The sequence below is a fragment of the Seriola aureovittata genome, chromosome 3 (assembly GCF_021018895.1).
Source record: "Seriola aureovittata isolate HTS-2021-v1 ecotype China chromosome 3, ASM2101889v1, whole genome shotgun sequence".
Taxonomy (NCBI): domain Eukaryota; kingdom Metazoa; phylum Chordata; class Actinopteri; order Carangiformes; family Carangidae; genus Seriola; species Seriola aureovittata.
This window is the reverse complement of record NC_079366.1, coordinates 15,269,440-15,296,847: the sequence shown is the minus strand read 5'-3', so window position 1 is coordinate 15,296,847 and position 27,408 is coordinate 15,269,440. Positions and strand designations below refer to the sequence as shown.

Below are 27,408 nucleotides of genomic sequence, written 5' to 3'. Positions count from 1 at the left end.
ATGAGCACATTCTTACCAATACAATAGTCTCTGTGATGTTCATTTACTTAACAAATTATTGTGTCAAATGAAGGGAAAGTTTTGGCTGTTCTTTGGATCATAACGGCTTGTAATGTAATATCTTTTTCACTGGACATGTCTGGTCTGAACGCACTGTGTAATGACAGTTAGGTGCCAGTTTGAACTAGATGACTTTTCCTGAGTTTGATTTGACCCAGTTGAGCTCTTTATGTTCTTCTCCTGCACGCTCTCCGATCCATCTCCCTATAAATCTGTCCTGTCATACTCCTCCTCCCGCCTGCTGCACAAACCCCTGAGATGTAAAAAAGAATGAAGCCTTTGTTTAAGTTTGCTTAAGCGTTGCTTAAATCTTAGATCATCACAGCTCTTTTACGGCTCGGAGAGACTAATCTTCTCACAAGTCCTCAACCGCAGCAGAGCTTTCAGTACGAACACCAACATCAGAGCAAGTCCTAGATTAAATCTGAAGCCTAAAACAGAAAATCCTCCTGCAGCTCATTCAAGCTCTGTCAAGACTGCACAACAAATATACTGAGGAGTTGTTTGTATGCAGAACTATACACATGTTGGGATCTTTGAAGCAAAGGAGACGCTTTTCTTGTCTTTCAGTAGTCTGTTGACTTTTCTGTATTTTTTAGCACAGCAAATAAAAAGAAGAGAATGAAGTTATCACATTTAGACAGAATATTATATATACTGAAATACATCCTACATGTGAAATAGGTGCCAAGCAACATACACGAAATGAACATGCATAGGGATTTCCTCTCATAAGGCATCTGCTCTTGCAACACTTCTTAAATGGCCAGTTCACCCAAAATAAAAAAAACAAAAAAACAAAAAAACATTACTTATCACTTACCACAACCTTTGCCCAGGTGTTAGATAATCTGCATCCGTGTTTTGTGCCTTCATCCCTAAACAATGGAGGTGCATGGAATTTCATTTATGATTCTCACAGCACCGAGGCAACGTTTTAAAAAATTCAACAGCAACAAATCTTTCCACACTCAGTGCCCCTTTACTCTTGAAAGATTTAAGATTTATATCCAGAGGACAAAGACTGCAATGAATCTGTCAAAATGTGTTTATGTGTGTATGTGTGTATCGCTTTTTACAGTGTCACATTTAGGGGCCAGATTAGTCTTTAAATTACTTATTAGAAGACTTTACGTGTGTGTGTGTGTACCAGTGTGAACAGGCATGTGTGTATTATGGACAGAGACACATTACCAGACTGCCCTACGCCACGTCCTGAGTTGTCTCTTATCATCGCTGCTGTGCAATGATAAAGCCCCCAGCTCCAGATAATAACAGTTCCCAGGCAGGAGACGACAGCCCCGACATGTGCAAAATACACACAAACCACACACACGCATGCAAAGAAAAACATACCACATATTGGATCCACATACCACATCACACCCTACAGACGACACACTAAACCATCTGCTATACTTTACTATAGATAATATGAAACTAATGGTTTGGAACAATAGATGTGGCACTTTCAAAGTTTGACTATTCAGATATGACTGGACATAGATTTAAGCAATGATACATGGCTGTCTTTCCCCCCCCTTAAAATTTCACAGTGGATTTTAAATGTGTTCCTGAGGTCTCGCCATTCAAGTAAACAAATATTAAATGCTTGGAAATCTGAGTACACACAGTTTTTATGCACACACTCTGATGACTGCTGTCAAATTATGCAATGATAAAACAATATCTGAGCCACACACAAAATAGGTTTCCTGTCTCATGCAGCTTTGGGTTGTCTCAGTCTGCAAGCAGCACTGATAACAATGTTTAGACTGGATATTCTGTAGATACGTCTGTCTGATTCATCAAAAAAAAAAAAGAAGAAAAAAAAAGTGCTTGTGTTTTGTTTTGGTTATGAGATGGATGAGGGATGGGGGTGCAGGAATGGAAAGGGAGAACATGCAGGATAGAGAAGAGAGAAAGGAGTGAAGTGCTATAAAACAAGCAGGAATTATGCACTGAGTCTCGATGTGTCTGATATCAGAGTGACGCTGCTCGTTGCCTGGAGGCAACAAGGGGAAGATAAGACTTCGAACCTAACAAATTAAAATAAATCTTCAGAGAGTCAGGAGCACATACACGATGATGCCATACATGGAAAGTATTTGGATCTTCATGCAAGTTTCATGATTGTTTTGAAGCAGAACAGTACATTCTTGAAAAGGGGGAAGCCAGAGTGATTAATCCAATTTCTCCACTGAATCTTTTGTTTCCCTGTCTGCCCTTTTTGGAGCCTAAGGCAGAAAAAATGTGGCTGTAAAAGCAAGTGGAAGAAATGATTAAAGAATATGATCTGAGTGTAAAAAAAAAAAAGAAAAACATCCAAATGGAATCACAAAACCAGACAGATGCAAAACCTTTTTTAAGGCGTCAGTGTTCTCTTAAGCCAAGCAGGCAAACTACAACCAGTTTCTGTTCATGCTGGTTTAGTTGTGAGTCCCTCTGTCTTAAATACAGTGTGACCTGACAATTTGGAAATTGTTAGAGCTCAACTAGATCCGCTGTTAGGCGAGACAGAGTGGGGTGGTGTGCTCAAACACCCTGGCACCTATACTTTACTTTTTCTTTTTAATTATATGAAAATTACCTCTAAAAGTAAAAGCAAACAACTGTGACCGAAGACATGGTGTTCTCTAAGTGCTATTCAGTCATTTTGGAATATATTGTTGAAATGGAGAAAATTTACTGCTGCAGTGAAAAGTTGTACTCGGATTCATGTGGAGTGAAACAGTCCAGTTAGTCACAGAGTTAACACCTCTCAGTCCCCAGAGAGACATCGAACTCCGATTTGGACCAAATGTTTCACAGAGGCAAAGTCTGGACCATGGAGGGTCAATTACAGTCACTGTTACAACCATAATTCAACACACAGAGCTCCACAGACACACACACACACACACACACATACACATGCAGGCCAGTATGGGCAATCATTTTCATTCAGACTAAAGTGCTTGTAGACACATATACAGTACTTTTAGGCACTCCAGATGTTTATATTCTTATCCAGTACCATCAGGGAGGCGTCTGATTGGTCCCAAATTCATTCTGCAGCATGACAACAACTCCAAACATAAAAACCAGGGTCATAAAGGACCATCATCAGCGACAAGAAGAACAAGAAAAAGAAGTCCTGCAACAGATCGTCTGTCTTTGATTACATAAAAAGACAAAAGACACTGAGACAGCCTGAATCCACTGTGGCAGGTTCTTCAAGATGCTTGAAACAACATACCTGCTAAGTACTGGGCTGGGAGCTGTTCTTGAGCACTAATGTGTATTAATCCACCTCGGAAATCCCTAACAAATGCATTATTTACTCTGCTCTACAGTGTCCAGCAGGTTTAGGAAATCATTTAACCGCTTTTCAAAAGTGAAAGTATTGGTGACCTATTTTTCAAGTTTTTATGTCATTAGTAGGAACAAATGGGCGTGAGGGTGAAAACCACAGACAGGCTAGGGAAGTCGGAAAGACTAATTAAAGCATTGTTGGTTTTGTTGGTTGACAATAACAAAAACATAGAATATAGTCAGCATTCTTTAAATGTTAGGAAATCTTCTCAGCGTGCTGTATATTCCTCTTCAAATGGGGATTTTATGTTAAGCTGTTATCCACATTCCACAAACTTTTCACCAAAATAAGCAACAAAAAGCATAATTGGAGTGGATCGATGACTTCCTTGGTGTGTTTGGATTTGTTGACATGATTTGTTGCACCTCTGTGACCTCCCAAGTCTTTGACCCTTCTCCACAGCCTTTCTTTTTCTGGTGTCAAAGGTCAACAGTCAGCGGTCAACGCTGTCTATCACAGTCCAGACGGCAGTTTCTGAGACCACAGACTGGAACCACTAAACTCCATCCAGACCTCAAGCTAAAGCAAACACCTCACTGCTGGCCGCTGTGCACTTTTCAGTGTTGTGTGTGAAAAAGGTCATTAATTACAAACGACTCTGCACAACCTTGAGCCCTGGGGAGACTCCTGAAAATGCTCCTACCTTTAAATGTGTGACACACAATAGAGAAATTGTCCCAGACGTATAAACATCACAAGAGTTTGAGTAAGAAGTTGTTTTCCCTGTGATAATGCCAGCTCCCAGGCTGTCACGGTGTTTACTCACACTGATGGTAAGTTTCCCTTTTGTCTGGCTGAGGAATAAGCATTCCCACACAGATGACGCATGAAAGGGAATAGGGGTACTTTTACCTGTTTCTAATTAGAGTGAGTCATCTGAAAGTCATGATATGGCTTGCATAACGAGGCTCATGTACACAACTGCAGGTACACACATGTATACAAACACATACAGACATTTTCGCACACATGTGCGCGCACACACACACACGCGCACGCTCGCGCACACACACACACACACACACACCCACACACACACACACACACACACACACACCCACACACACACACACACACACACACACACACACACACACACACTTTCAAACATGAAGATGATATGATAAGATTACAATGAAATGGAACTCAGTGGTTCAGACATGTCGCTTTGTCAATAGATTATCTTAAAAGTGGAGCTCAGCAGGATGTGAGCAATAAAGTTGCTAGCACCAACTAACCAACATGAAAATAAAATGTTGCATTGAGAACGTCTATATTTTCACTGGCATGAGCACCAAGGCAAAAGGAAATCTGCACATTTAGTTTTGAGCTGTGAATGTTTGCGTGCACTCGGCTGCGTCATTCAAAGATATACTTTCAGGGAAATGTTGATCCATGAAATATCCAAACAACTCTGCACTCCCTAAAAAACACTCATCTGTCATTCATCTGATTCTGAGCACGCTGTTGCCAGAGGACGACAGTAAAACCAGGGAAAGCAAATGAAACAGCTGCTGTCATTCAACTCGGTGGCCTAACATAGATCATCATAACTGACGATGTATTTACAGTAAAGACTGAACCAACATTAAATATGGGAAGTAACATGCGCACGCATACAATGAGTGAGCATGCAAGAGACATATTTTGCAAACCACATTCACACACTGACACACTTGGAAAAACTTTGCACTCCAGTTTTGGATATTTTTATGTTTTGACTTTTAATATGCATCATTTTTTACAACCTCCACAAACCTCTGAGCCTTTAAGCCATTTTAAACACCAGGGAAGGGGTCAAATTAAAGAATAAGGCTAGTGTTATTCTGTGTTTTTCTTACTGTCAATAAATTCAATGAAAAGACCAACACCAACCATCAGTGCTTGCTGATGTCCATTCTCAGTCTGTAGCCACAAGCCACTTATGCAAAACTTTAAAAACAGGTCCCAGATATAAAGTTGAGGTTTTTGAGAGTTTCCTAAAACAGCTGGGTTCTGCAATTTTTCACAAATATTAATCAAACAGGAATAAGTACAGAATATTCTGCTTACTATTTTCAGCTGTGGATTAATATACACCAGGTGAAACAGTGTGGCTCACTGGTGTGTTTTTAATAGTTTCTGGAGAAGTATGGAGGTCTACAGAAGAATTATCTTAGTCAGGCTCTGGCTAAAGAGATAATACTATTTAGTGGGGATTTTTTGACAATTAGAAAAATATAGACTTGTTCCAAACTTACATTTTAAAAAAAGCTAAAAGAAGTCTGTTTTCCAGGTTCAAAGTGGTGACTTTAAAAAAAAAAGACATACTGTATATCCTCAGTGAGTGGCAAGGTGGGAAAACATCACAACATACAAAACCATAATGGGAGCGCTGATGGGACCGACTGGATGGCACCCAAAGGACTGCTGGTAAACGTAGTGTTTTTCCATCTGTCCTTGGAAACATAAACTGTTCACATATACATGGTATACTCTGGGGAGACTCATCAGATCCCCACATCGCTGCTAAAATATCCACACATGTTGTTGCTGCTGGGCTCTGGATGAGGGACATGTGTTAATAGAGTGTTTGTGATCTGTGTGTTTGTGTGTGTGTGTGACTGTGTTTTTATGCATGTCTGTCTTAAGCAGTGTCTTGTTTAAGTATTTCAGTGTGAATGGCTTAAGGAGGTATGAGTGTGTGTGTGTGTGTGTGGGGGGGGGGGGTGAGTTATTGTACTGTATAGTCATCAGGGAGTGAGGGGAATGTAATGTGAAGGAACAGCTTGGGGCCCACTTTATAACCAAGTCAAGCGTGTAAAAACCTCCACCCACCACACCTCTTTATGCACACACACACACACACACACACACACACACACACACACACACACACACACACACACACACACACATACACACACACACACCTGCACCTGAGGAGGTGAGGGTCCAGTGATATACTAAGTGCTCTAACCACAAATTTTACAGACACACAGGTAAACTGTCCCTAGACACTAATCCTGTGCAGGTGTGTGCGTCTGAGAGAGTACATGAAAGTGTAATAGTGTTTCATTATGTGGATTTAGAGTATATAAAGTTTAATAATGTATATGCCAGTTACTTGACTCCCAGCACTCACTGTAGAATAAAAAAGTAGACATGAGAGTGCCCCATTTAGTTTTTATGTCCATCCACATGGGAGGAACCTCTGCAGTCAGATCCAGATGGGGGGTTAGTATACATTTCAAGACCAACTTCAAGAGTGTGTGTTTCCCTGAAAGAGCACAGATCATTATGAGACACTGAAGAAAAGATAAGAAAAGAAACCAAAATTGTAGGGTTGTCCCAATGGATGAGCTCATCAGTCGTTATAGAGTCACTCAAGCCTACAAATCCCATCTCAAACATCAACACAATGGTCCTCTGTGGGAGTTTTACTATGCTGTAAAGGGATCATAAGTTTAATAGCTCGGTACTCTTTAGGATAACTTCCTTTCTCTCAAAGTGGATGTCAAAGACAGTGATATATATATATATATATGTTGTGGCATTTTCTCTCAATCTTAAAGTAAGAAAAACCCCTCTCTCAGAGAGGTAAGAAAGAAACCGACCTCTGGTCACAAAATCACTTCTGTGACTTCGCACATCACTGGTCGCAGTCCTAAAACACAGTTTTTCACTGGCAGATGGCAGATTTCTTATCTAGGTTTGTCATCCTTTACAGCACACAGAAACAGGGCAGAGCATGTATTCACTGCTCTGTGATACTTTTGAGTATGGAGGTTGATACTGAATGCGACTTTGTGGAAATTTGAAATATTTAATTTTGATTCTTTTGAACTATGGGAAAACCCACTTCCTTAACTGGAAGATGACTTTAACATGTTTAGACTGGTCAGACCTGCAACTGGAACAAAATACAATAGCACCAAATGAAGGACGCTTATGTGAAATAAGAGCATTCAGATAGGATTGAATTGATATAATTACAGATAGATTATTATACAAACGTTATACATTATAATATTGGATTATAGTAAGTGACGCAAGTTGAGGTGGAGCTAATATGATTCTGCAAAGTGAAATAATTGTAGTGGAGTCTCTTATAATTTAATATCCCTGTTGGGCAGGTTAGAGACAGTATAAACGGAATCGCAAATCAGCAATGAATAAAACAACAATAAATACAGAAAAATATGCAAATAAACAGGCTGATGCCACATCACTGTTGACATCATCGCTTATCACTGAAACCACCCTGAGAAAGATGACAAAATGAGAAGAAAGGAGAAATGTTTACAGCCCTGTCTCATCCACAGCTGGTAACAAACCCTTTTTGCAGTGGTGGAAGTATTCAAATCTTTTACCTTATTGAAAGTCCAGATCCAAAATTTTGCTCTAGTTATAGTCCATCACTATTATTGTCAAAATTAGGATTATTGATGTTGTTGATGCATTAACATGTAACAGCATTTCAAACTTGTAGTTGGTCATAGTATTGCCAATTTCATTGGGTAAATTCATCTACAATAATAACTCATATTTTATTAGCTGATCATATGTTTTGCATGTTAAAAGTAACCACTAACTACAACTGTGAAATAAATGTGGTGTAAGAATTATTAAATTGCCTCTGAAATGCATAAGTATGGTGAATCAGAAAATGGAATTGCTCAAGTAAAGGTGAAATTCAGCTTCAGTAAACTAGTTGAATAAATTTACTTTCTGGCTCTGGCGTATGTTTAAACGTGAGATAAAAGGTCTCTAATACCAGTTACTGTTTCTACTGTTGCCAGGATGGGGCTGTATTATGGTGCAGGAAGTTCAATATATTTTTCTTTGAGCCTTAATAGACTAATTTATATACCGACTCTACTGTGGTGGAAAGTACATTTACTCAAATAATGTACTGAGGAACCGTTTTGAGGTATTTATTTCCATTTTATACTACTTCACCTGCCCACAGCACTACATTTCAGGGGGAAACTTACTTTTAATGGCCAATATTTTTACAGAACTAATGCAGGTCATTCATTTCTATATTTATAATGTCTGGATAACGCTGACTTCATATTTGTGCCCTTGCTTCCTCTGCAGTGTGACGCAGCAGTGCCCTCTGCTGTTAGAGTAGGATATTATGTCAGAAACGTCACGCTGCCAGCGCTCTTTTCCCATTGGCCGCTTTCGGCCATGTGACCATAACAGAATCATGGCGGCCGCAGCTGCTGTCCGGTCGAGCATGGGGCTGACTTTGAGACTTTCTCGAGTTATACCGGACTGTAGCACATGTCCCCTGTACAGGATACAGAGCTGTGTGAATAGCGTGGCTAATCTACAGAGGAGGGGTTCCTATGATAGCTTCCGCACGATAAACAGACATTTGCAGACGAGTATAGGTGAGTGGTGCAGCTTGCTAACACTTTTAGCCCTAATCAGAGGCTGGTTATAATCTCGGCACTATTTCTTCATGGTTAGTCTGAATAAGAGATAATAAGTCATCTATTTCTGCCAGAATGTAAGTTACAGGTGCTACCAAAGTTTGGTTCGCAGGTGGTCAAAAGAAGATCAATAGTTATTGAAGTCGAAAGTCCGCTCAATAACACTTGTGTAACTTCACCATTCCCAGATGAGGTGGTGAAACTTTGTGCAACAAGTCAGACATCCCCTTTATTCTTAACGGTAAAGGGGGGGGGGGGCTGATCTTACCATATCACTGTCCTGATGACGATGCTTCTATTCCCCAAAGGTCTTTACCAGAGTGAGGAGGGCAGCACCAATGCAGAGGACTCCGAGGATGTGTAAGTTTACTTTTTATTGGCTTTTTATTGTGAATCGGTGCGATGTTGTCGTTTACTATGAATTAATGCGCGCATCATACTTTTAGTCAAAACTGTACCACTACAACAACTACTCTTTAACACTGAAACTGCAAAGTTCAAGTCAGTGAAGGTAACATTTGATCAGGGAAAGATAGTTAAAAATTTTGCTTAGTCATGTTAGGCTTGCATTTTTTTTTATCCACACTGACACACATCCTGAGCTTGGATTGAACCAGTGGTGAAATTTAATCTAACAAAGTTGGTATTGATGGATGGTAGACATTTGTTGTGCAAAATTTGATAAAACATTTTGTGGCTGCTGTGGTTCAGAAGATGGAGCCAGTCATACATTAATTGCATGGTTGGTGGTTTGATCTGCACCTCCTCCTGTCCTCACATGTGAAATTGTCCCTGAGCAAGGAACTGAACTACCATTGTTCTCCACTGGGTCCTGCTAAAGATGAAAAATCTCATGTAAGCGCAGTCCATTTACAACATACTAATAATAATTCGGTGCACATAATTTAAAAAAAATCCACCCTGATAAATGTTGGGTTCTGTAAAGACCATTCATGGTCAGATGATTTCGGAGGCATGAGTAAAAATCTAAACTTTTTTACCCAGCAGCTTTCTGGATGCACTAGAACACAATTCACACCACTAGACATTTTTGCCTCCTCCTCTCCACAGGTGCAGCAGGAAACCGCTTGTTTGGCCTGACACTTAACCACAACAGCACCATGTATACATTAGTTAGGTATTTGCAGCACTGATTAGTACCAGCTGGACAGAAATTAAATGTAGGCAATGGAAAAAGGTTTGCAGTCTTGAATTTAGACTTCTCAAGAAGTGGTATCAGATCAGAGTAAACAGTCCCATCACATACAATAAAATGCTCACACACCAACAAAAAACTCGAGACGCAACAAAGGAAAAACTGATATATTTCTTTATCATTGACTTATTACATATACAAAGGGTGAAAATGTGTGGAAATATTTTTGTCATAGAACCTTTGTGTGTGACTTTTTTCTCACATTTTTAACATGATTGAGACAAACAAACTCAAATGTATAATTGTTGATAAAGCCAAATTATTTTGTAAACCTCATGTTGATCTTGATCTGTTTGAATTAAAGTCCCAAGTTATTTAGAACACTTTCAAGAGGGATCTCTTCTTTGCTGTGTAGGGTGAATGTGGTGTATGTAGATCGATCTGGCCAGAGGATCCCAGTCAAGGCCAAAGTGGGAGATAATGCTATGTATTTGGCTCACAGGCATGGAATTGACCTGGAAGGTCAGTGTTTACACAGTTAAAGCTCTCTCTTAAATATTGGTGCATGGTTTGAAGACAGTTATTGCTAATTGTCTCTGTCTTAAATATATGTCTCTGTTTTATTTAGGAGCCTGTGAGGCATCGTTGGCCTGCTCAACATGTCATGTCTATGTGAACGCTGACTATTTTGACAAACTGCCTGAACCTCTTGAGCGGTAGGTCTGCTACTGATGACATCTTCTTTAACCACAACATTTAAATTTCAACAAATGCTTGTGATGGGGTGAAAGCAAGATCACCATGAATATTGACAGATTTGTTGGTTGTTAGGGAGGATGACATGCTGGACATGGCTGCCATGCTTCAGGAGAACTCCCGGCTGGGATGCCAGATCATTCTCACTCCAGAGCTGGATGGCATTGAGCTTACCTTGCCCAAAGTCACCAGGAATTTCTATGTTGATGGTCATGTTCCCAAACCTCACTGAGAAGCGGTATAAATGGTAAAGAGGGGGGCTGGAGAAAAATGAGAGGGTGTTGCTGTGAGCTAGGCGCACGTGTGCTGGTTGAGTGAGGGGGCGACCATGAAGAGATGCACGGCTAGCATAGTAAAATCCGTAGCAACTCCCAAGATGTTTTGCTGACTGAAAAATTCCACAGATTACCAATGACATGACAGGCCTGCAGACGAGATCACGCATAGTCAGACACTGTGGGTCTCACTGAAGGTGAAATTAATGGTTACATCCCATAAAAAACTGTGATGGTTTAATTGATAATGTATTTATTTATGTGGAGTGTTCTCAGGCCAGAATTAAGACACCATTCAATCTCACAACTGTTCTTTGTTAAAACAGAAGGGGTTTTAAGAGACATTTCAAGAGTGTGTCATACATTGCAGAGCAATTTTTAACAAAGTCCATCTTTGTGCCGTTGAATGGAACATTCCTTGTTACAGCTCATATACGCACAAGTATCACAAGATGATCTTACTCTTTTCAGCCAGTCCATCATTTTCACCCTGATTCACTAGTCAGATATTATATGCAGAGCATTTACTTTCATTTTTATGTACCAAGTTCATTTGTAGGTGTTGCGATGACTTATCATTAAGAACCAGCTGACTATAGTTAGCCCATGTCATAAACCTCAAAATAGTTTTCTTCTGCGTGGTACTGAAGCCAGATATAGAAGAAGCCATACAGTATATTACAATGGTTATCCAAAAGGCAAAAGTCACCTGAAGTTTAAAGGGTGGTCTCTTAACAAATCATATTCCAGACTGTTGAAACTTGCATTATATTCACACGTTGAACATTTCAAAAGATATTCAGGTGAATCGACCCTTTTCCCAGCAGATGTTTTGAGTTGTCAAAGCACAGGTGGAATTAATAACTTTAATGATGGCTGCATTCCATTTAGGTGAGTCAGTCCCAGGGTTCTGATATTGTGCATTCTCACTAACTGACATGGTTTTACTGGGTCACTTTATGGAATGGAGGCATCGTTTATGTCATTTTTTTTACACCTACGCTTTTCATGCCTTGACAAGTCAAAGTGTCTGCTGCCAAGATGGTCTATTGTGTTTCTAATGTCTAATAGAAAATGCATGTTAAAGCACTTCCTGTCTGGTGCCAGTGATTATGGCTTAATTAGGTGATCTGGTTCAGGTGTGCTTGGATCCAGATCAGGATGGAGGTGGAGATGAGTCAGTTTTGAAGCTGCTGAGCTTGTTACCATGGAATTAGTTTACCACATCTACCCTTCACTTGTTAAGTCAACTGTACTTGTCCAACTTACGCACAAATGTAAGTGAATTATGTATATTATGTCTTAGAAATTACAAATATTTAAAGTTGTGCAATAAAATCAGTTTTTAAAAGCATTTTGGTACTCTGCCCTCATTACCCAGCAAACACTTACTATAAACACTCAAAGAAGACACAAGTTTAACTCATTGATTTATCTAAACTTATATAAGCAGTGCTAGTTCATTGCATGAGCAGCAGGTGGCAATTGTGGGAAAATCGCCACCTTTACCCAGCAAATATCTTTTTTTAAGAAGAAAAAGAAAAAAAGCCAAATGTGTTGTTGCAAAAAGCGTTTTGCTGCAGCGACTATCAAAACTGAAACTGGAGCCTTGCGTGGGCAACTCTTTTATGACCGAACAGGTGTAATCTAGCAAACCAGGAACACCCGTGCAACTTCTCTTGGTCCAAAACACTAATCGGTCATAGCAACCAGCTCCATCAGTTTGAGTTACCAGTTCCTGGCACACTTCATCTTTTAGCTGATTGAGTCGAAGATCTAAGGTGAGCATCAACAATAGTGTACGGCGATGGGAGGTTAACTGAGTCGACTTTCCTTGTTGAATTTGATTTTGACCATATTTTTAACTGTTCATCCTTAGGCCTAAAATGATAAACGCGTTAGCCGTAGAGGCCATGACAGGTCAGAACAGACAAATAAAGATAAAGATCGACAAATTTGATGTGTGAATATGAAGAGAGGGCCCATATATAATGGGCGAGTGTTGAAGGATCTTGAGATCACAGCTAATGAATCAAACTATGCGATCGCTGAATGTACAACTGTATATTTCAGAGTGCCCATAGAGTAGGCCCTTAATACATTAAATCAAATTTGTTGATAAAAACGTAAACCGACTTGCATATGTACCTACTATTAGAGTGACCATCTCTCTCTTTTGAGTTGCCCAAAGCATTTCCGATAAAGTCACAGCCCACTGATGCAAATATGAGAGAATAAAGGTGGAGGACATTTTCAGATGGTGTGAATGTAGGAACGCGATTTCAACATGAGTCACTTTTAATCACGTTTATATTAATACTGATTACCACTGTGTCAATACCACTGCGACCTGCCTCTGCGCTCGCGACAGTCAAACTCGAGACACCCGCGAAAATCTTGGACATTCTAGAACGCCAAGAGCTACATTTGTGCCCAAGAACACATTTAAACTTCACCGAGGCCTCGAAGTTTTGTCACATTTCTTCCGGTGAGTTAAATAAGTTACATTTGAAAAAAATCTTAAAACCGGCGGCTTCATGCCTTGCGCATTTTCATGGAAAATGACAGCTCGGCCTTCTTAAACTTTTAAAAACAAAAACAAAACTGAACCAGACGATTCCCGTTAGCCTATGTATGCTATAAAAATACGGGCCTGGTCTTTCAAGGGTACAATACGTTTTAAGAAAATTACCCCAAACTCAGTTCATGTGGTCAACAGCATAACTGCTGTTATCAGCAGGTCAGCAGCATACATCACTACTGTAACTGTTGTCCACAGTCCACAAAACTGTTTAACACTGCAGTAGCCCCAAACTATCTACTGTCAATGCGGTATTGCATACATGAGTAGCAGCTGTAGCTCACCACAGGAGCTGCCAATGTTTGAAATCCCATTTATCCCCTAAAAATAATGGTTTCCAACCCTTTAGTTGTGTTAAGGTGAAGCAATGTCAACTTTCCATCTATTGTCACAGTGTGTCAATGTGGTGTGATCAGTTAAATTAAAGAGTAGTTCATTTCACAAACATTCAATAGCCTAAAGATGTATAGCGATACAATGTTTTACAATAAAAAAAAAACAGATTACAGAAAGGTCTGAAAAATAAATATCATTTTGTGTAGCTAGCTTTTGACTGACTTATTCGTTACCTTGGCAATGGTCTCACTACTCCCTCGGGGGGGGGCTCTGACCCCAAAGCTTAGAAACTGCAGATTTAAAGACTGTTTGTGTTTATTCATGATACAGAAACTACCTCAACATGAGCACAGGACAAAAGAAACAAGCTGCCTTCATCCAAGGAAGCCAGAGCACAGCGGATCAAGAGTCTTCCCACTCTGCACTCTTCTACCTTTTCCAAGAAGTTTCCAGGCTAGGATCTCCTGTTCACAACAGTTTTCTTGACACAAATTCACCCTCCAAATGGCTTAATGAGACGTCTAGGCGGGATAATTTCATTGTTAGAAATGAGGAAGACAGTGCACATTTATTTCAATCCTTTAATAATTCCTGTCAGCACAGTTTGTCTCACAAGTTGCCTTATAATCAGGTGAACAAAGTGAAGGAGGAAAGTCATAGCAGCAACATAACAACTTTGGCTGAGTCACATTACGAATGTAACAGCCCCTGGAAAGTGCTGAGTCTGATCAACCTGCAGTGTGAGAGGCTCCTGCATCGAAGAGACGTAGAAGAGTCAGACCCAGGTTCAGGACCATCCACCGCAAAATTAGGCCATCTAACAGCCAAGTCAACGACTGCTGCAGCAGATGTTAAAGAGCAGGGAGTTAGAAGTGACAGTGTAAATGTTGAATACACTTTAAGGCCATCCCTTCTTATCTGTAAGAGACAAGAAATCACAGCCTCTGTCAGTCATGTGGAGGATATGAGAGGGGTGTGCAGTGTGGGAGCCAGTTATTATAAACCACAGTCCTGTGTGAAAGACTCCAAAGTGGGTTGTAGTGTTCAACCACAGAGCACGGAAAAAACAGAAACTGTTATACCAGCGCTACTGGAGGAAAGCACAACAGCATCTTCTCAACCTCAACACGGGGACAAAAGGGAGGTGAAATTCAGTGTGAGCAGACTACTGGAGTGGAACCAGGAGTGTAAGAAGGATTGTTTCTTAACTGAACAGGATTTTTTGAACATACCCTTCTCTGAAAATGCCTTGGCACAAGCACATATTCCCAATGCATCACTTAATACTCAGCTGACTTTTAATTCAAATGAAGATACAAGTGTAGCTCTATCAAAGTCAGCACTTACACTAGACCACAATGCAAATATTGCTTTGTCTACAGAGCCCCCATGTGATACCCAGCTGCCACCTCTGAGCGCCATCCTGCCTCCTTCACAATCAGCATCACTCTTCTTTAGTGCTACAGAGGAGTGTTTCTCACTGCCAAAAAAAGATAAAATCCCAGGATCTAAAGCAGAATGTATACATGCTTCTATAGAGGAAAAATCCCCCGCAGCTGAACAACTGAAATCCTCAAGCTATAATGTGCTAGCTACAACTTTAAAACCAGAGCTCAGGCCAATGCAAAGGGAGGAACTTTCTCTTGCATCTTCCCAGCAGTGGAGAACCAAGACTCCAAGAAAACAACCTCATCCCAGCCGGAGTGTTGACATCCAAGACCCAGATTTCCAGGGAGTGACATTCAGCATGGGCACAGAGCTGGATGACAGCAGGGAACAGTGTCGCCTCCTCATAACTTCAAAGTACAGGTACTGACAGATGTATTACATTTTTGCGTGGGAATTTAGAAGATGGTAATGTCAACTTAAATTACATTCACACACTTTGTTGGTGTTTGCTGCATGTTTACTCATCACAGCAAGGAGCTCTGCAAGAGTGTAAGAAAGCCGAGGCTGAGGACACGAACATCCCAGAAATCCCTTAAAACTAGCAGCTCAGATGAGGAGAGTGACCCAACAACTACTGTCTCCAGTGAGTAACATTGAGTACCTGCACTGCTCAATGAAACTATGTTGACCTTACTACAGGCTCTCCAAACAGCAATGTCGAGTCCTACAATTTAAAGCAATAATCTTAAAATAACTACTTAATGAATAAAACATGTATGAATCATGTTAAGTCAAGTTAATCTTACTTATAGTGTCCAAAATCACAAAGTTTTACAGTCTGTGTAACACAAAGAGAGAAAAGTGAAAAGGAAAAAACTGTAATGAGTCTAATAATTTTAAAGAGTTTTGGGCACATGTTCAAATGTAAATGCTACAATGTAATGTGATTAAAATTGAATAAAGAGCAGCATTGCTCTTTAATTGAAATAATAGTCATGTGGATTATGTAGTTGTAAACAATACCCATTTTCTCCACTAGGGAGTGCCGTTGCATCAAAATATGCACGTCAACATCATCACTGATGACAGGTGTTACACATTAGATAAATATTTTGGGAAATTGCTGTGTAAACAGCCTAAGACCATAACTGGTATCATGGGAACTACCCTCAATGCCAAGTAGTAAATGCAGAGAAAAAGAAGTAGAAATGGAATATAAATGCAAACATGTAATTTTACTGTCAGCCGTGCAGCCAGTCGCTGCATTTCTAGTAGCAGCAGTATCAGCATTTAATTAAAGTCGTCTCAGATTTGTTGCAGTGATTAACATCTGTTCTCCCCATCACATTTTAAGTCACAAACCTTTAAAAATTTGAAGTTTGCATAACTTATCTTATCTCTACCACTCAGACACCAGACACTTAAGACTCTTAACTGACACTATCAAGATATACAACCTTATTCTGCTATGTTGGTGACTAACTAAAAAAATGCACCATACATGTTACTTTTTCACTCACCATCAACAATCTTCTTTCTTTCTTTCTTTCTTTCTTTCTTTCTTTCTTTCTTTCTTTCTTTCCAATCAGGTCAAAATTACTGTAACACTAACTGTATGTGTTTTTTCTTTCTGTTCCATCAGAGGATAAAGTCTGTGCATCATGCTGCACCAGGAAGACCCCCATGTGGAGAGATGCAGAGGACGGGACCCCACTCTGTAATGCTTGTGGGATAAGGTAGCTTATATTAATACTATTAATACTACTGGCTGTTAAATCTTTTAAAAACACATACATGGAGTTTATGTACATAGATTTTAACTTTAAAACATACCCACATAATTTGTCTATATCAGACTACACACTGACACAATAACGCTGCTTTTGGCTCATTGCTTGCCTTGGTTTGCATTTGTGCAGAGGTGAACTTCTTGTAGATATTTAGGTGTCACAGACAGGTTGCAGTAAATTCATTTGCTGCCTGTTTTTCACCACACAGAAACTTCTTATTGCGTGAGATGCATGCTACATCTTTACATCAGTTAATCTGAGGATATGAAACACTCACAGTGTTATTATGTTTAATGGCTTATGTTTTATCTTTCACAACTTGCTGCAGCAGATATAAACATGAATTTGCCTCTGAAAAGAGGAATGATGATGTGCTGGATCTGTGTTACGGTGATCCTAGATTGGTAATCCTTAACTGGGACATTTTCGAATATAGATTTCATAGATAAATAGCAGCATTCATTGTGATTCTTGAACATTAAATATTTGAAAAGAAAGAACTTAAATCACCCCTGTATTTTTTTAATAAGGTATAAGAAGTACAGAGTGCGCTGTGTCAACTGCTGGCATATCCCTAGGAAAGAGGGCAACTCCAACTCATGCTGCCTCAAGTGTGGAAACTTGGTGAGGCTGACCTCAGCTCAGCGGAAACACACTGCTTAGCGAACATACAATACATAGAGCAAAGGTTTTTTTGTCCACATGTGACAGAGCTGTGCACACACACTTGCACTCACCAATTCCAGACTATACACTCTGTGCTCCTGTCATTCTTAGTCCTCTTCATTTCACTACAGCTGTGAATGCAAAAATGAAGGACCAGCACCGGCCTCTTGAATTTTACTTGACTCAGGGTATTTAAATTAATTTCACTGTTACCATGTTGGACTTCAGGCAAGGGAACTAATTCGCTTTAGCTCTATGGTTGCTTTCAAGGTGCTGTATGCATCACAGGAAAACATAAAACAGGTAAAAAAGCTAAAAGACAGAAGAAGAAAAAAGTAAATAAAAATGGTGATGTCTGAAAACGTTTTGTACTTATATCTTTACTGCACTGATCCTATTTGTGCTACCGAACCTGTATCTAGCACATGAGACAGAGTTCATACAGTTGATAGGTTTGTTTTTCCTCTATCTACAAAGAGGGATATACTGAGCACACAGACACAGTTTGTAGCAGAGCTGAGAATCATTTAGGACAAATGAATGGGATACTGTAGTGCTACTATAAGGACTAGACCCATTCAGTGGAAAGTTTAGTAATAACTGTTGACGGTTTTCATCTAAATAGCTTCAGTGTTGCTTGTGTATAATGGTCAGCATTACCCAACAGCTGCAATAGAAAGTTATTTCTGTACAGGACCAAAAACTGCAACCTGAGCTTAGTGTTGTGTTCACTGTTATTAACTGCAAAACAATTTACTTCTCTTGACCTGACAGCTAGACTGTCTGCAAAGTTCAGTAGACATATATTTAGTTACACTAGTTAAATTAAGTTATTTATTTTTGTTGTCTTTGTCAACATTTCTAATTGTGGTTGTTTTGGGGGGAGATTGTTTTTCTCTGTGTTTATTTGGGTTGTTGCTGGTTAAATGGTGCACTGATTTCCTTAAGATTGCTGTTTTCTGTGAAGGGAAAAGCTTTTGTGTGAGCTTGCATGGGGTTTTGGTCTGTATTAAAGTCTGTATGAAACATGCAGTTTGTTCCATGGCTCTTTCATGTGTGTAGCTACAGAAGTAGGGCCTAGACTCAGTATAAATACCCTTGCAATGATTATAAAATAGTATAATAGTTTCAGAGGGGTACGTATATCACATTAAACTATAGTGAGAGTTACAGGGAAGAATTGTTCATTAAGGAGACTTCCCACAGTTTTCTCAGCCCACCCTGCAGCTCTGGCCTGTGTGCCAAGTGGGTGGCCTCACACGGACTGATACAGTGCAGCTATTATTTCAAAATGGATTACGTCTTCTTCTTATTTGAAACAGCCAGAGAGAGAGAGAGAGAGAGAGAGAAAGTTGCCTCTCGCCATGAGCCACACCATCCAGCAAAGAGGAACACGGAAGGAAATGAGCATTGTGTAATCCAAGAACATAGAGAAACAAGCTCAATAAAATTAATATGCTTGTTTCGTTTTTACATTAAACATTTCAGTCCAAAACAATTTCAGCCGCTGGGGTAATTTCAACTTCTATTTTAAACCATAACAAACCGTGATAGAACATAAGTGCATTTACTCAAGTACTGAACTTCAGTTCAGTTTTGCCACTATACTTCTACTCCACTACATTTAAGGCACTAATGTTTCATTTTTTACTCAACTACATTTATTTGACAGCTTAAGTTACTTAGCTCACTCACCTTGATTAATTGCTACAGATTAAACTGCCCAGTTGTATATAAAGAAATTAAAGATAGCTCCACATTAAATACATCATAAAAAGCTGCTCACAGGTTTATGCTTCAGTGATAATAATCCAATAATATAGTATATTATTAGAAACAGACTGTTGAGAGACCATTTTGCTTAATATACTTTTATTTTGCTTTTGTGATTTTACTTGCATAAGCTTTTGAATGCATGCTATATTCTTACCGTGTGGTTATTCTTGAATAAGGAATCTGAAAACTACTTCCACCACTTATAATCAATACACACTGCGAATAAATACAAAAAGTACTTGTAAGTACAACAGGCTTATAAATCTAGATGGAAAAAATAAGATATAAAACTTAATTTCGTCATAGTGATAACGTGTCTGTTGAAATGAGTAATAATCGCGATCATATCCTCAGAAGCATCAGTTAATGTTCTCTGTCATACAGGACATTTCATAATCAGGACCTTCAGTCGCAGCTGCTCCAGGCTTGTATATGTGGTTGTTTTGACGGAGCCAGATTTTGCAGGAGGAGGAGGAGAAAGTTTAGAGTGGGAGGCTAAAAAGTCGCAGATGCAGTCAGATGCGCAACTTTTTGTGAATGAAAACGGAGAAGCGGGTTTGCGCCTGCTCTGTCCCAGACAGGCGCTTACGTCGCCGCCGGACACTGAGTGACCATGACCTTGGACTGCGTACTCATGGAGGAGACGGAAATAGACGTGGAGGGACAGACAGACGGTTGTAGTGAAGATGTGAGGAGCACATATTTGTCACTGTTAGATAAGAAGAATTCAGACTTGGAGCAAACTTCATCCTTCGCTCCTGAAGTGCAGGAGGTGGGAGACCTCGCTGTCCGGCTGCAGGATGGTCCAGGCAAGAGAACCGCCTCGGTGAAGCCCCCGTACTCGTACATCGCTCTTATCACCATGGCCATCCTCCAGAGCCCGAAAAAGAGACTGACCCTCAGTGAGATATGTGACTTTATCAGCCAGCGCTTTGTGTATTATCGGGAGAAGTTCCCTGCGTGGCAAAACTCAATCCGTCACAACTTGTCTCTAAATGACTGCTTTGTCAAAATGCCCCGGGAGCCTGGGAATCCCGGGAAGGGAAATTATTGGACCTTGGATCCCATGTCGGCTGATATGTTTGAAAACGGGAGTTTTCTTCGGCGGAGGAAACGCTTCAAGAGGCAACATTTTTATTTGGAAACGCTGAAGGACTCCAGGGCGCAGGAGCGCAGCCTGATGCCTGTTTGTCCTCTCCTGGGAGCGCACAGGATGGCCCCATGTCTCCAGGGTCCTGATGTGTGCGGCGATCTGGGCTCAGGAAGCCGTTTAAGTTCCCACACTAGTTCCGACATCCCACCTGTACGCAGCATCATACCTGCGCTCTCCTCGCTCCTCTCCAAGAATTTCCCCTCTTGTTTAACCTTCGAACATTTCGACCCGGGTCGCTGCGTCGTTGTCCCCCCTTTGGCTCCAAACTCCTCGTTCATGCCCCCGGTGTCGCTGCACGGAATGATGGGCCTACCCAGCTATCCTGTTCTTCAGCTGTCCAATTTTCCTACCGGGGTCATTAAAATTTCGTCTAATTTAATTTAATTTAATGCAATGATGCTTCTGCATGTCTTCAACCCAAGGAGAATTGAATGGAATCGTATCCCCCTCAATCCACAGAATAAACTCATGGTACTTTATATTAAATAGTAGCCTACAGATTTTAGTGATAGCCCATGCTTGCAAACGGGCCAGTATTTTTTTTTTTTTAGCAATGTGTTTGCTTGAAGCATATGTTTTTGAATAACTGACATTTTACAGCTCTTAAAATGTTTCGAATAAAAAGTGATTGGATTTGCACCGTGTCCGTGCAATTTTAATTAAATGTCACAGGGTTTACCATTATAGAAACTAATAATGTAGGTTTTAACCTGTATAATTAGCTACTTTTTGACATTATGATTGCTTGATTTTATTTGTTTTTTTTTGTACAATCTCAAGCGGAGCAGAATGAGAATCATACAATACAAATTAGGGTCCACTGATTGCATATTCCTAATATAATATATAGCTAATAATAACAATAATAATAATAATAATAATAATACAAGAAATAAAAAGTAGGCTACCCAGTGTGCTGATATGTTAGAGTTAGATCCACCAAGGCTACTGTTGAATTTATCCAATAGACCTATACAGATTTGCACAAACGAATCTGCACTCGGCTGATTTTAAGAGAGGAATAGAAATTGTTCAAATGTGACGACATCGCTTGGATTTTATTTTGCCGTGGATGATTGATCTGCTTTGTTATAAGTTCTTAGTAAGCGCAAGAGATCACAAAAGATCTGAGCATGCATGGGGGCAATTATTCTTTCCCTCCCTTGTGTATTGATTATTATTGGGTGTGTGTGTGTGATTTCTTCTACATCATGTTTGAAGGAGGTCCCGCTTTATTCAGAACAGGCATCCATGTTACAACACGCGCTGGTCTGCAGTCTCTGTTGCTTAAATAAGTAGCACATGGCATCAAAACATATCAAACACATCTGGTCATCTGGCCTGGAGGTGTTATTACAAGTTAAAACTATGGCACTGGATTTCCTCGGATGTAGGCCTACTTTGTGCTGTGTTTTGTCAGGTGGAAACAGAGAGCGTGTGGAGGAGGATTTGAGATCCTTAAGTAAACACACCGCAACTAAAAAATACACATCAATTTGATATAACTATATAACTATATAGATATAGAGTAATGAATTGAATGATCAAAAGGGTGCTTTCAGAGTTATGCATTTGTGTATATTATCACTATTTTAATGTTGTACCTTCAAGTGGAGTTTACCTGTCAGATGCATCAAGTGTTTTTTAATTAATTTTAATGCTAATAGTAATTTGTGAAGTACAGACACCATACCAGTGAAAGTCAAAAAAGTGCAACTTTTATAATTTATTAAAAGTTTTTTTTCTGTGTGCAGGTGTAAGAAATACATTTTTTTAATTTTGGATTGTTAAACATGCAGAGTGTGAAAGCGAATGGAAAATAATTTAAACAATGACAATATTATTGACTAAAAAAGCAGTATAAGATATAAAAATAATTCTGCTGTAATGATTGTTGTTTGCTGTGGAGTGTTCTCTTGTCAAGCCCACATTCCTCAAAAGTGGTGAAGAAACCCTCTTCTATTTTAGGTTTAAAATTTGAACTTTTATTCAAAAGTCCTTGAATTTTTAGAACATGCGAAGGTGCAAGGGCATTTATTTCAGTCCAAGTTCAAGTTAAACACATTTTTGCAGCATGTTTTTACAGTTAGCAAATATAGTCAGTTTTACAACAAGTTTGCTATGGAGGTGGGAACATTTTTTTTATTTGCCAGTGTCCTATGGATAAAAGTAACTACAGTGCAAATAAAAAAATCTTTTGGCATATGTGGAAGAAATCTCTCCCAGGATTTAACTGCTGGTGAAGGTGTGATGTGGTTCAGAGCAGATCTTCTGCCATCTGCAAACAGTTGCCTTCCACCTAAATAACCCCACAGGGAACAGTTTGCTTTTCCTGGCACGCTTAGTCATATTTTACTTTTATTCAATTACAACACACACATATGCTCACAGTCATGTTCCCTTCTTTGAGGAAAAATCTCCATGTGCCTCCATGGAGTGTGGCCCATTAAAGTTAGTTAGTGTGAGCCACAGCCCCTGAGACGAGCTGTAGCTTGAGTCCTGTGACAGGAAGCATGATGGAATACTGATAACTTGGATTTCTATAGCGACTTTCAAGGTATCCAAGTCCGCTTTATAGGAAAAGAATCACAAAATAAATTAAAAAACAAATAAATGAAACAAGACGAGACAGAATAGAGATGGCAGAGATTGTAGGAGATGAGGCAGCTAGGTGGGTTTTCAGCAGTTTTTTGAAAATGTCCAGAGATGAGGCTGTGCGGATCTTCAGTTCCAGAGGGTGGGGGCTGCCACACTGAATGCTCTGTCGCTGAAAGATCGCAGGCTGGTGTAGGGGGTGGAGAGTAGGGGTGGAGGAGGTCAGACAGATACTGGGGTGCGAGACCATGGAGGGATTTATATGTGAGGGAGAGGATTGTGTACTGGATGCAGGCTTTGACCGGAAGCCAGTGAAGTTGGATGAGGGTGGGGGTGATGTGCTGCCAGGGCTTGGTGCGGGTGAGAATCCTGGCAGCTGAGTTCTGGACATACCGGAGCCTGTCCAGGATTTTGCTGGGAACCCCGAGCAGGACTCCATTGCAGTAGTCCAGACGGGTGGTGACGAAGGCGTGGATGAGGGTCTCTGCGACAGAGTGAGAGAGTGATGGCCGGAGTCGAGAGATGTTTTTGAGGTGGAAGAGAGCAGATTCGGTGATGGACTTGACGTGTATATATGAAAAATGGGGGAGCCCTCTCAAATCCATAAAACCTGGATGACAGAGGCATACAGCAAAGCCACTCATGAGCTCATTAGTTATCCATATGTCTGTACAGAAAGAGAAAGACTTGGAAAGAATGGCTTAGTATGGAAGCCTATTTTGACCAGTAAAAGAAAAAAAAAAGATTAATCTTTAGTCATGATGAAAATAAAATTTCATCTAATATATCATAATTTCAATTTAGGAAATTAGAAAAAAAAATGTTTACTTTTTTTTATTAACCTAGAGAATTTTAAAAAATTGCTGCTAACTTTTTATTAGTTTTTTTCTTCTCCTTGTGGAAATGGGCTTCCAGACTAAAGACAAAGATAGTGAGTGTAACAATTTGAAACAAAAAATCCACAAGGCCGGTAATGGCAGAGAACTGTAAGTAAAGCGGACAACCCAGTTTATTCCCATGGAAACTTTTCATCCAAACAGGCATGATCAGAAATGCTCAAAGGATCCTGGGCCCTCTTACAGCGCTGGTGGATGTGTGACGGGGACAAACGTGTCTGCTTATAGTCAGGGCATGACAGCAATAGCAGAAATTGAGAGGAATGCAACTATAATCTTATTTTCTCCAAATTTGTTCAACCTCCAAACAAGCGGACACTGAGAAGCAAAGAGCCCGAGACATGACGTAGTTTAACTCACTTAACACATTGGACAGTTTGTCTTGGTGTGTTTCTGTGTTTTGTTCAGTTTTGCGTGTGTGTTCACTTTAGCTATCCATCTCCCAGAAAACTAGTTTATTGGTCAACATACGACACAGGCAGATTCACAGTTGGACTTTGAGAAGAAGAAAGCCACGCCTGGAGAAGCGTACCAGGAGCATATATCTGGACCTCTACAGGCTCATCTGTATTGTACTTGTACCACCTGCTTAACATGACCTACAGGTCCATTTCACCCAAATTAGAAAAAACCTACTGTATCCTATGGCATCTGGTCATAGATATGATAAATGGATATTCTACTCAGGATCAGTACTATTTTCCAGGAAGTTGCAGGTACATATATTAACAAGACTAAGAGTCTAGTGCCATGCCTGTGGCTCTGAGGCTGTAGGCACAGCAGTGTTTTGAGCTAAAGTCAGCATGCTAACATGCACAAAATGACATGCCAACATGCTGATATTTAGCAGTTACAATGGTACTATGTTCACAAACTTATATTAGCATGTTAGCATGCTAAAGTATAGCTGAAGCTGATGGAGATGCTTAAGAACTTAAGAGGAAAGAGAAAATCCACAACAACAGCTCTTATAATTCCATTTATTTGCCACATTTATTTTAGTCTTTACATTTCATAAACACAAACTCTGGGTATATATGGCAGCTCTTTAGAATCTCAGTAGAGTATCATGCATACTTTTCATTGTTATTAGAGGTGAGATCAAAATAAAAATGTAAATGTAAGCAACTTCAAGTTAACTGTATTTTCACATGGCTGTTAATGATTTTAAAGGATAGAGCATGTAAATATAACTTAGCAACCTACCACAACACTTAATATATTCATCAGCTGTAAATAGGATGTTAGTGCAGTAGTATTATTTGTATTAAACGGCAGGTTACTTTGAAGTCTCGTGTGGAAGTTAGAATGTAACGACAGAGAAAGGCATCATGTCAGTTACTCTCCAATGCCTTGCTTGATGTCCTTGTAGCTAACAACCACAGAGGCTATCTGCTCAATTTCTGTCTTCTTCCCACACTCGACAAGACATGCAAACCAACCATCATCAATGTAAGCCAGGTCTGAGTAACCACTGGGTCCACGGTTAATGATCCAGGGTTTGCTCCATGCATTTGGATCCTGTGGGGATTTGTTCAGATACACTCCTAAATCAATCCTTTTGGATTGATTACTTGGGTGAGTGAAGAGCAGCCACTTGTTCTTATTCTGGCTTTGGTCACCCTCTGTAATTGGACCTTCACTTTGAGCTGGAAAGGAGACCACACTTCCCTGACAGCCTCTACCTGTTTCAACAAGCGAGGCAGGGCCGCTCAGCTTGGCAAATTCATGCCCATCCAGTTCACTGACAGCTTCCACTCGATAACCTCCATGACTACGGGCATTGCAGTAGATGAAGCTTTTGTCTACTTCATCAAAAAACTCTGCCATTCCACATTCAATTGATTTTGTTTGGAGCATTTTGCCAAATTGCCAATTTTTACCACAATCATCACTGTACAGGGCGAGTGCATAAGGAGCATCGTTCTTAGCATAACCATAAACTGGAACAATCAATCTACCCCCCTTCATTTGAAGACCATGGCCTGGACCAACAGCCAGCGTGGCCCAGTTCTTAATTTCGTCCAGTGTGTCTGTCAAATCTGTCGCCTTGCTCCAACTTTGTCCAAGATCCTTGCTTGTGATGTAACACAGACGAGCCTTGTTGGTGTTATTTCTTATCTGCCACAACTCTTCGACATTGCCTTCAACGCAGATGAAAAACAGGAAGATAGTTTTGCTCTTCTCCTCATACACTGGGCAGGGGTTCATAGTACGGTGTCCATCACGTTGTGCCTCTTCCACTGTCTTGAGCTCTGACCACTAGGAAAGATGTTTTATTGAGAGGTGTGTGAACAAAACAGAGCAGTTTTGATAAGAGTTGAAAGTAATACGATTTATTCACATGTAACCTAATTCAGCCATGAAACATTTGCTGTGGATGTTTACCTCAATTGTCTTCACATCAGGGGATTCCTCCTTCAGCTTTCCTGTTTTCATGACCAGCGCCTTTGCACTGGAATCAGCTGCAGCCTTTCGCAGCTCTGCAAAGGCCAGAAGAGTTTCACTTTCTCTTTCATAGAGAAGAGCAGGGATCCTGTACACGCATTTATGAGAAGATTTAAAGACAGTTTGTTGTAATTTCAGTGGTTGGGCGTCCGTTAGAGTGACTTTGCTCATGGCTGGTGTCCGTGTACACAGAGCGCTCCCCAGACAGCAGGTGACTCCGAGTCTGTGTTCTGTCTTAAAACGATCTCGTTTTTCGAAATAGTGACTCACGTCCGCGGGAGCGCGCATTGCCAGTTAAAGCTGTACCGCCCAGTTTATATACCGTAATGCTGCATGTCTACCGCTGCTTTCATCTGGATCAAACAGTCATAACCTGCCAATACACACAAATATATGTCCGTGGCAATAGAAAAAGTGTGTCTCAGTGAAACTTTAACTTTTCCTTTAACTGAATAATCACTATTGTGGCCAAAGAAGTGTTTGCAGTTTATAATCAGGCATACTCGGTTATAGGCAAAAGCTATATTATTTCCGATTTTTATGTGTTTAGTATGTCTAATATTCTAAATATTTGGAAACTATTCTGTAATTAACATGATTTAAAGATGGGACATATGCATTTTATATATATATATATATAAGTATCCTTATGACTGCAGAGCATATTCATAATCAATCCAGTTCTTTTTACCAGTTAAATAAACTTAAGGCATAATACAACCTTTCAAAGGCATTCATTCATTTTCAAAAAAG

At 40.0% G+C, this 27,408-nt stretch overlaps 4 protein-coding genes across 5 annotated transcripts; 3 read left to right on the top strand and 1 right to left on the bottom strand.

The window, feature by feature from the left end:
• Nucleotides 1-8,584: 8,584 nt before the first annotated feature.
• On the top strand, nt 8,585-12,379 carry fdx2 (ferredoxin 2). Its single transcript, XM_056366701.1, has 5 exons — nt 8,585-8,796; nt 9,147-9,198; nt 10,410-10,516; nt 10,623-10,710; nt 10,826-12,379. Exons 1-5 carry the CDS (start codon nt 8,610-8,612, stop codon nt 10,980-10,982), a joined length of 591 nt encoding a protein of 196 aa, XP_056222676.1. The 5' UTR covers nt 8,585-8,609; the 3' UTR covers nt 10,983-12,379.
• A 193-nt stretch (nt 12,380-12,572) lies between these two features.
• zglp1 (zinc finger GATA like protein 1) lies at nt 12,573-18,817 on the top strand. 2 transcript variants are annotated; one of them, XM_056372221.1, is made up of 5 exons: nt 12,573-12,806; nt 14,273-15,751; nt 15,862-15,974; nt 16,974-17,067; nt 17,652-18,817. In XM_056372221.1, exons 2-5 carry the CDS (start codon nt 14,286-14,288, stop codon nt 17,782-17,784), a joined length of 1,806 nt encoding a protein of 601 aa, XP_056228196.1. In that variant the 5' UTR covers nt 12,573-12,806; nt 14,273-14,285; the 3' UTR covers nt 17,785-18,817. The 2 variants fall into 2 exon arrangements, with proteins under 2 accessions (XP_056228196.1, XP_056228197.1); XM_056372222.1 differs by lacking the exon at nt 12,573-12,806 and adding an exon at nt 13,308-13,513.
• A 1,073-nt stretch (nt 18,818-19,890) lies between these two features.
• Nucleotides 19,891-22,406, top strand: LOC130166590 (forkhead box protein D1-like). The gene has a single exon (XM_056372277.1). The coding sequence runs from the start codon at nt 20,177-20,179 to the stop codon at nt 21,098-21,100; it is 924 nt and encodes a 307-aa protein (XP_056228252.1). The 5' UTR covers nt 19,891-20,176; the 3' UTR covers nt 21,101-22,406.
• A 2,767-nt stretch (nt 22,407-25,173) lies between these two features.
• Nucleotides 25,174-26,911, bottom strand: LOC130166381 (sialidase-4-like). The gene is made up of 2 exons (XM_056371951.1): nt 26,596-26,911; nt 25,174-26,469 (listed from the first exon to the last, which is right to left on the bottom strand). Exons 1-2 carry the CDS (start codon nt 26,824-26,826, stop codon nt 25,546-25,548), a joined length of 1,155 nt encoding a protein of 384 aa, XP_056227926.1. The 5' UTR covers nt 26,827-26,911; the 3' UTR covers nt 25,174-25,545.
• Between the last annotated feature and the right edge of the window lie 497 nt (nt 26,912-27,408).

Coding starts and splice junctions, on each gene's coding strand:
- zglp1 (XM_056372221.1), top strand. CDS start 14,286: ATGAGCACAGGACAAAAGAAACAAGCTGCCTTCATCCAAGGAAGCCAG. Junction 15,752..15,861: donor CTCATAACTTCAAAGTACAG/GTACTGACAGAT, acceptor TACTCATCACAG/CAAGGAGCTCTGCAAGAGTG. Junction 17,068..17,651: donor TGTAATGCTTGTGGGATAAG/GTAGCTTATATT, acceptor TTTTTTAATAAG/GTATAAGAAGTACAGAGTGC.
- LOC130166590 (XM_056372277.1), top strand. CDS start 20,177: ATGACCTTGGACTGCGTACTCATGGAGGAGACGGAAATAGACGTGGAG.
- fdx2 (XM_056366701.1), top strand. CDS start 8,610: ATGGCGGCCGCAGCTGCTGTCCGGTCGAGCATGGGGCTGACTTTGAGA. Junction 8,797..9,146: donor ACATTTGCAGACGAGTATAG/GTGAGTGGTGCA, acceptor TATTCCCCAAAG/GTCTTTACCAGAGTGAGGAG. Junction 9,199..10,409: donor GCAGAGGACTCCGAGGATGT/GTAAGTTTACTT, acceptor TTTGCTGTGTAG/GGTGAATGTGGTGTATGTAG.
- LOC130166381 (XM_056371951.1), bottom strand. CDS start 26,826: ATGAGCAAAGTCACTCTAACGGACGCCCAACCACTGAAATTACAACAA. Junction 26,470..26,595: donor CTGATGTGAAGACAATTGAG/GTAAACATCCAC, acceptor CATCTTTCCTAG/TGGTCAGAGCTCAAGACAGT.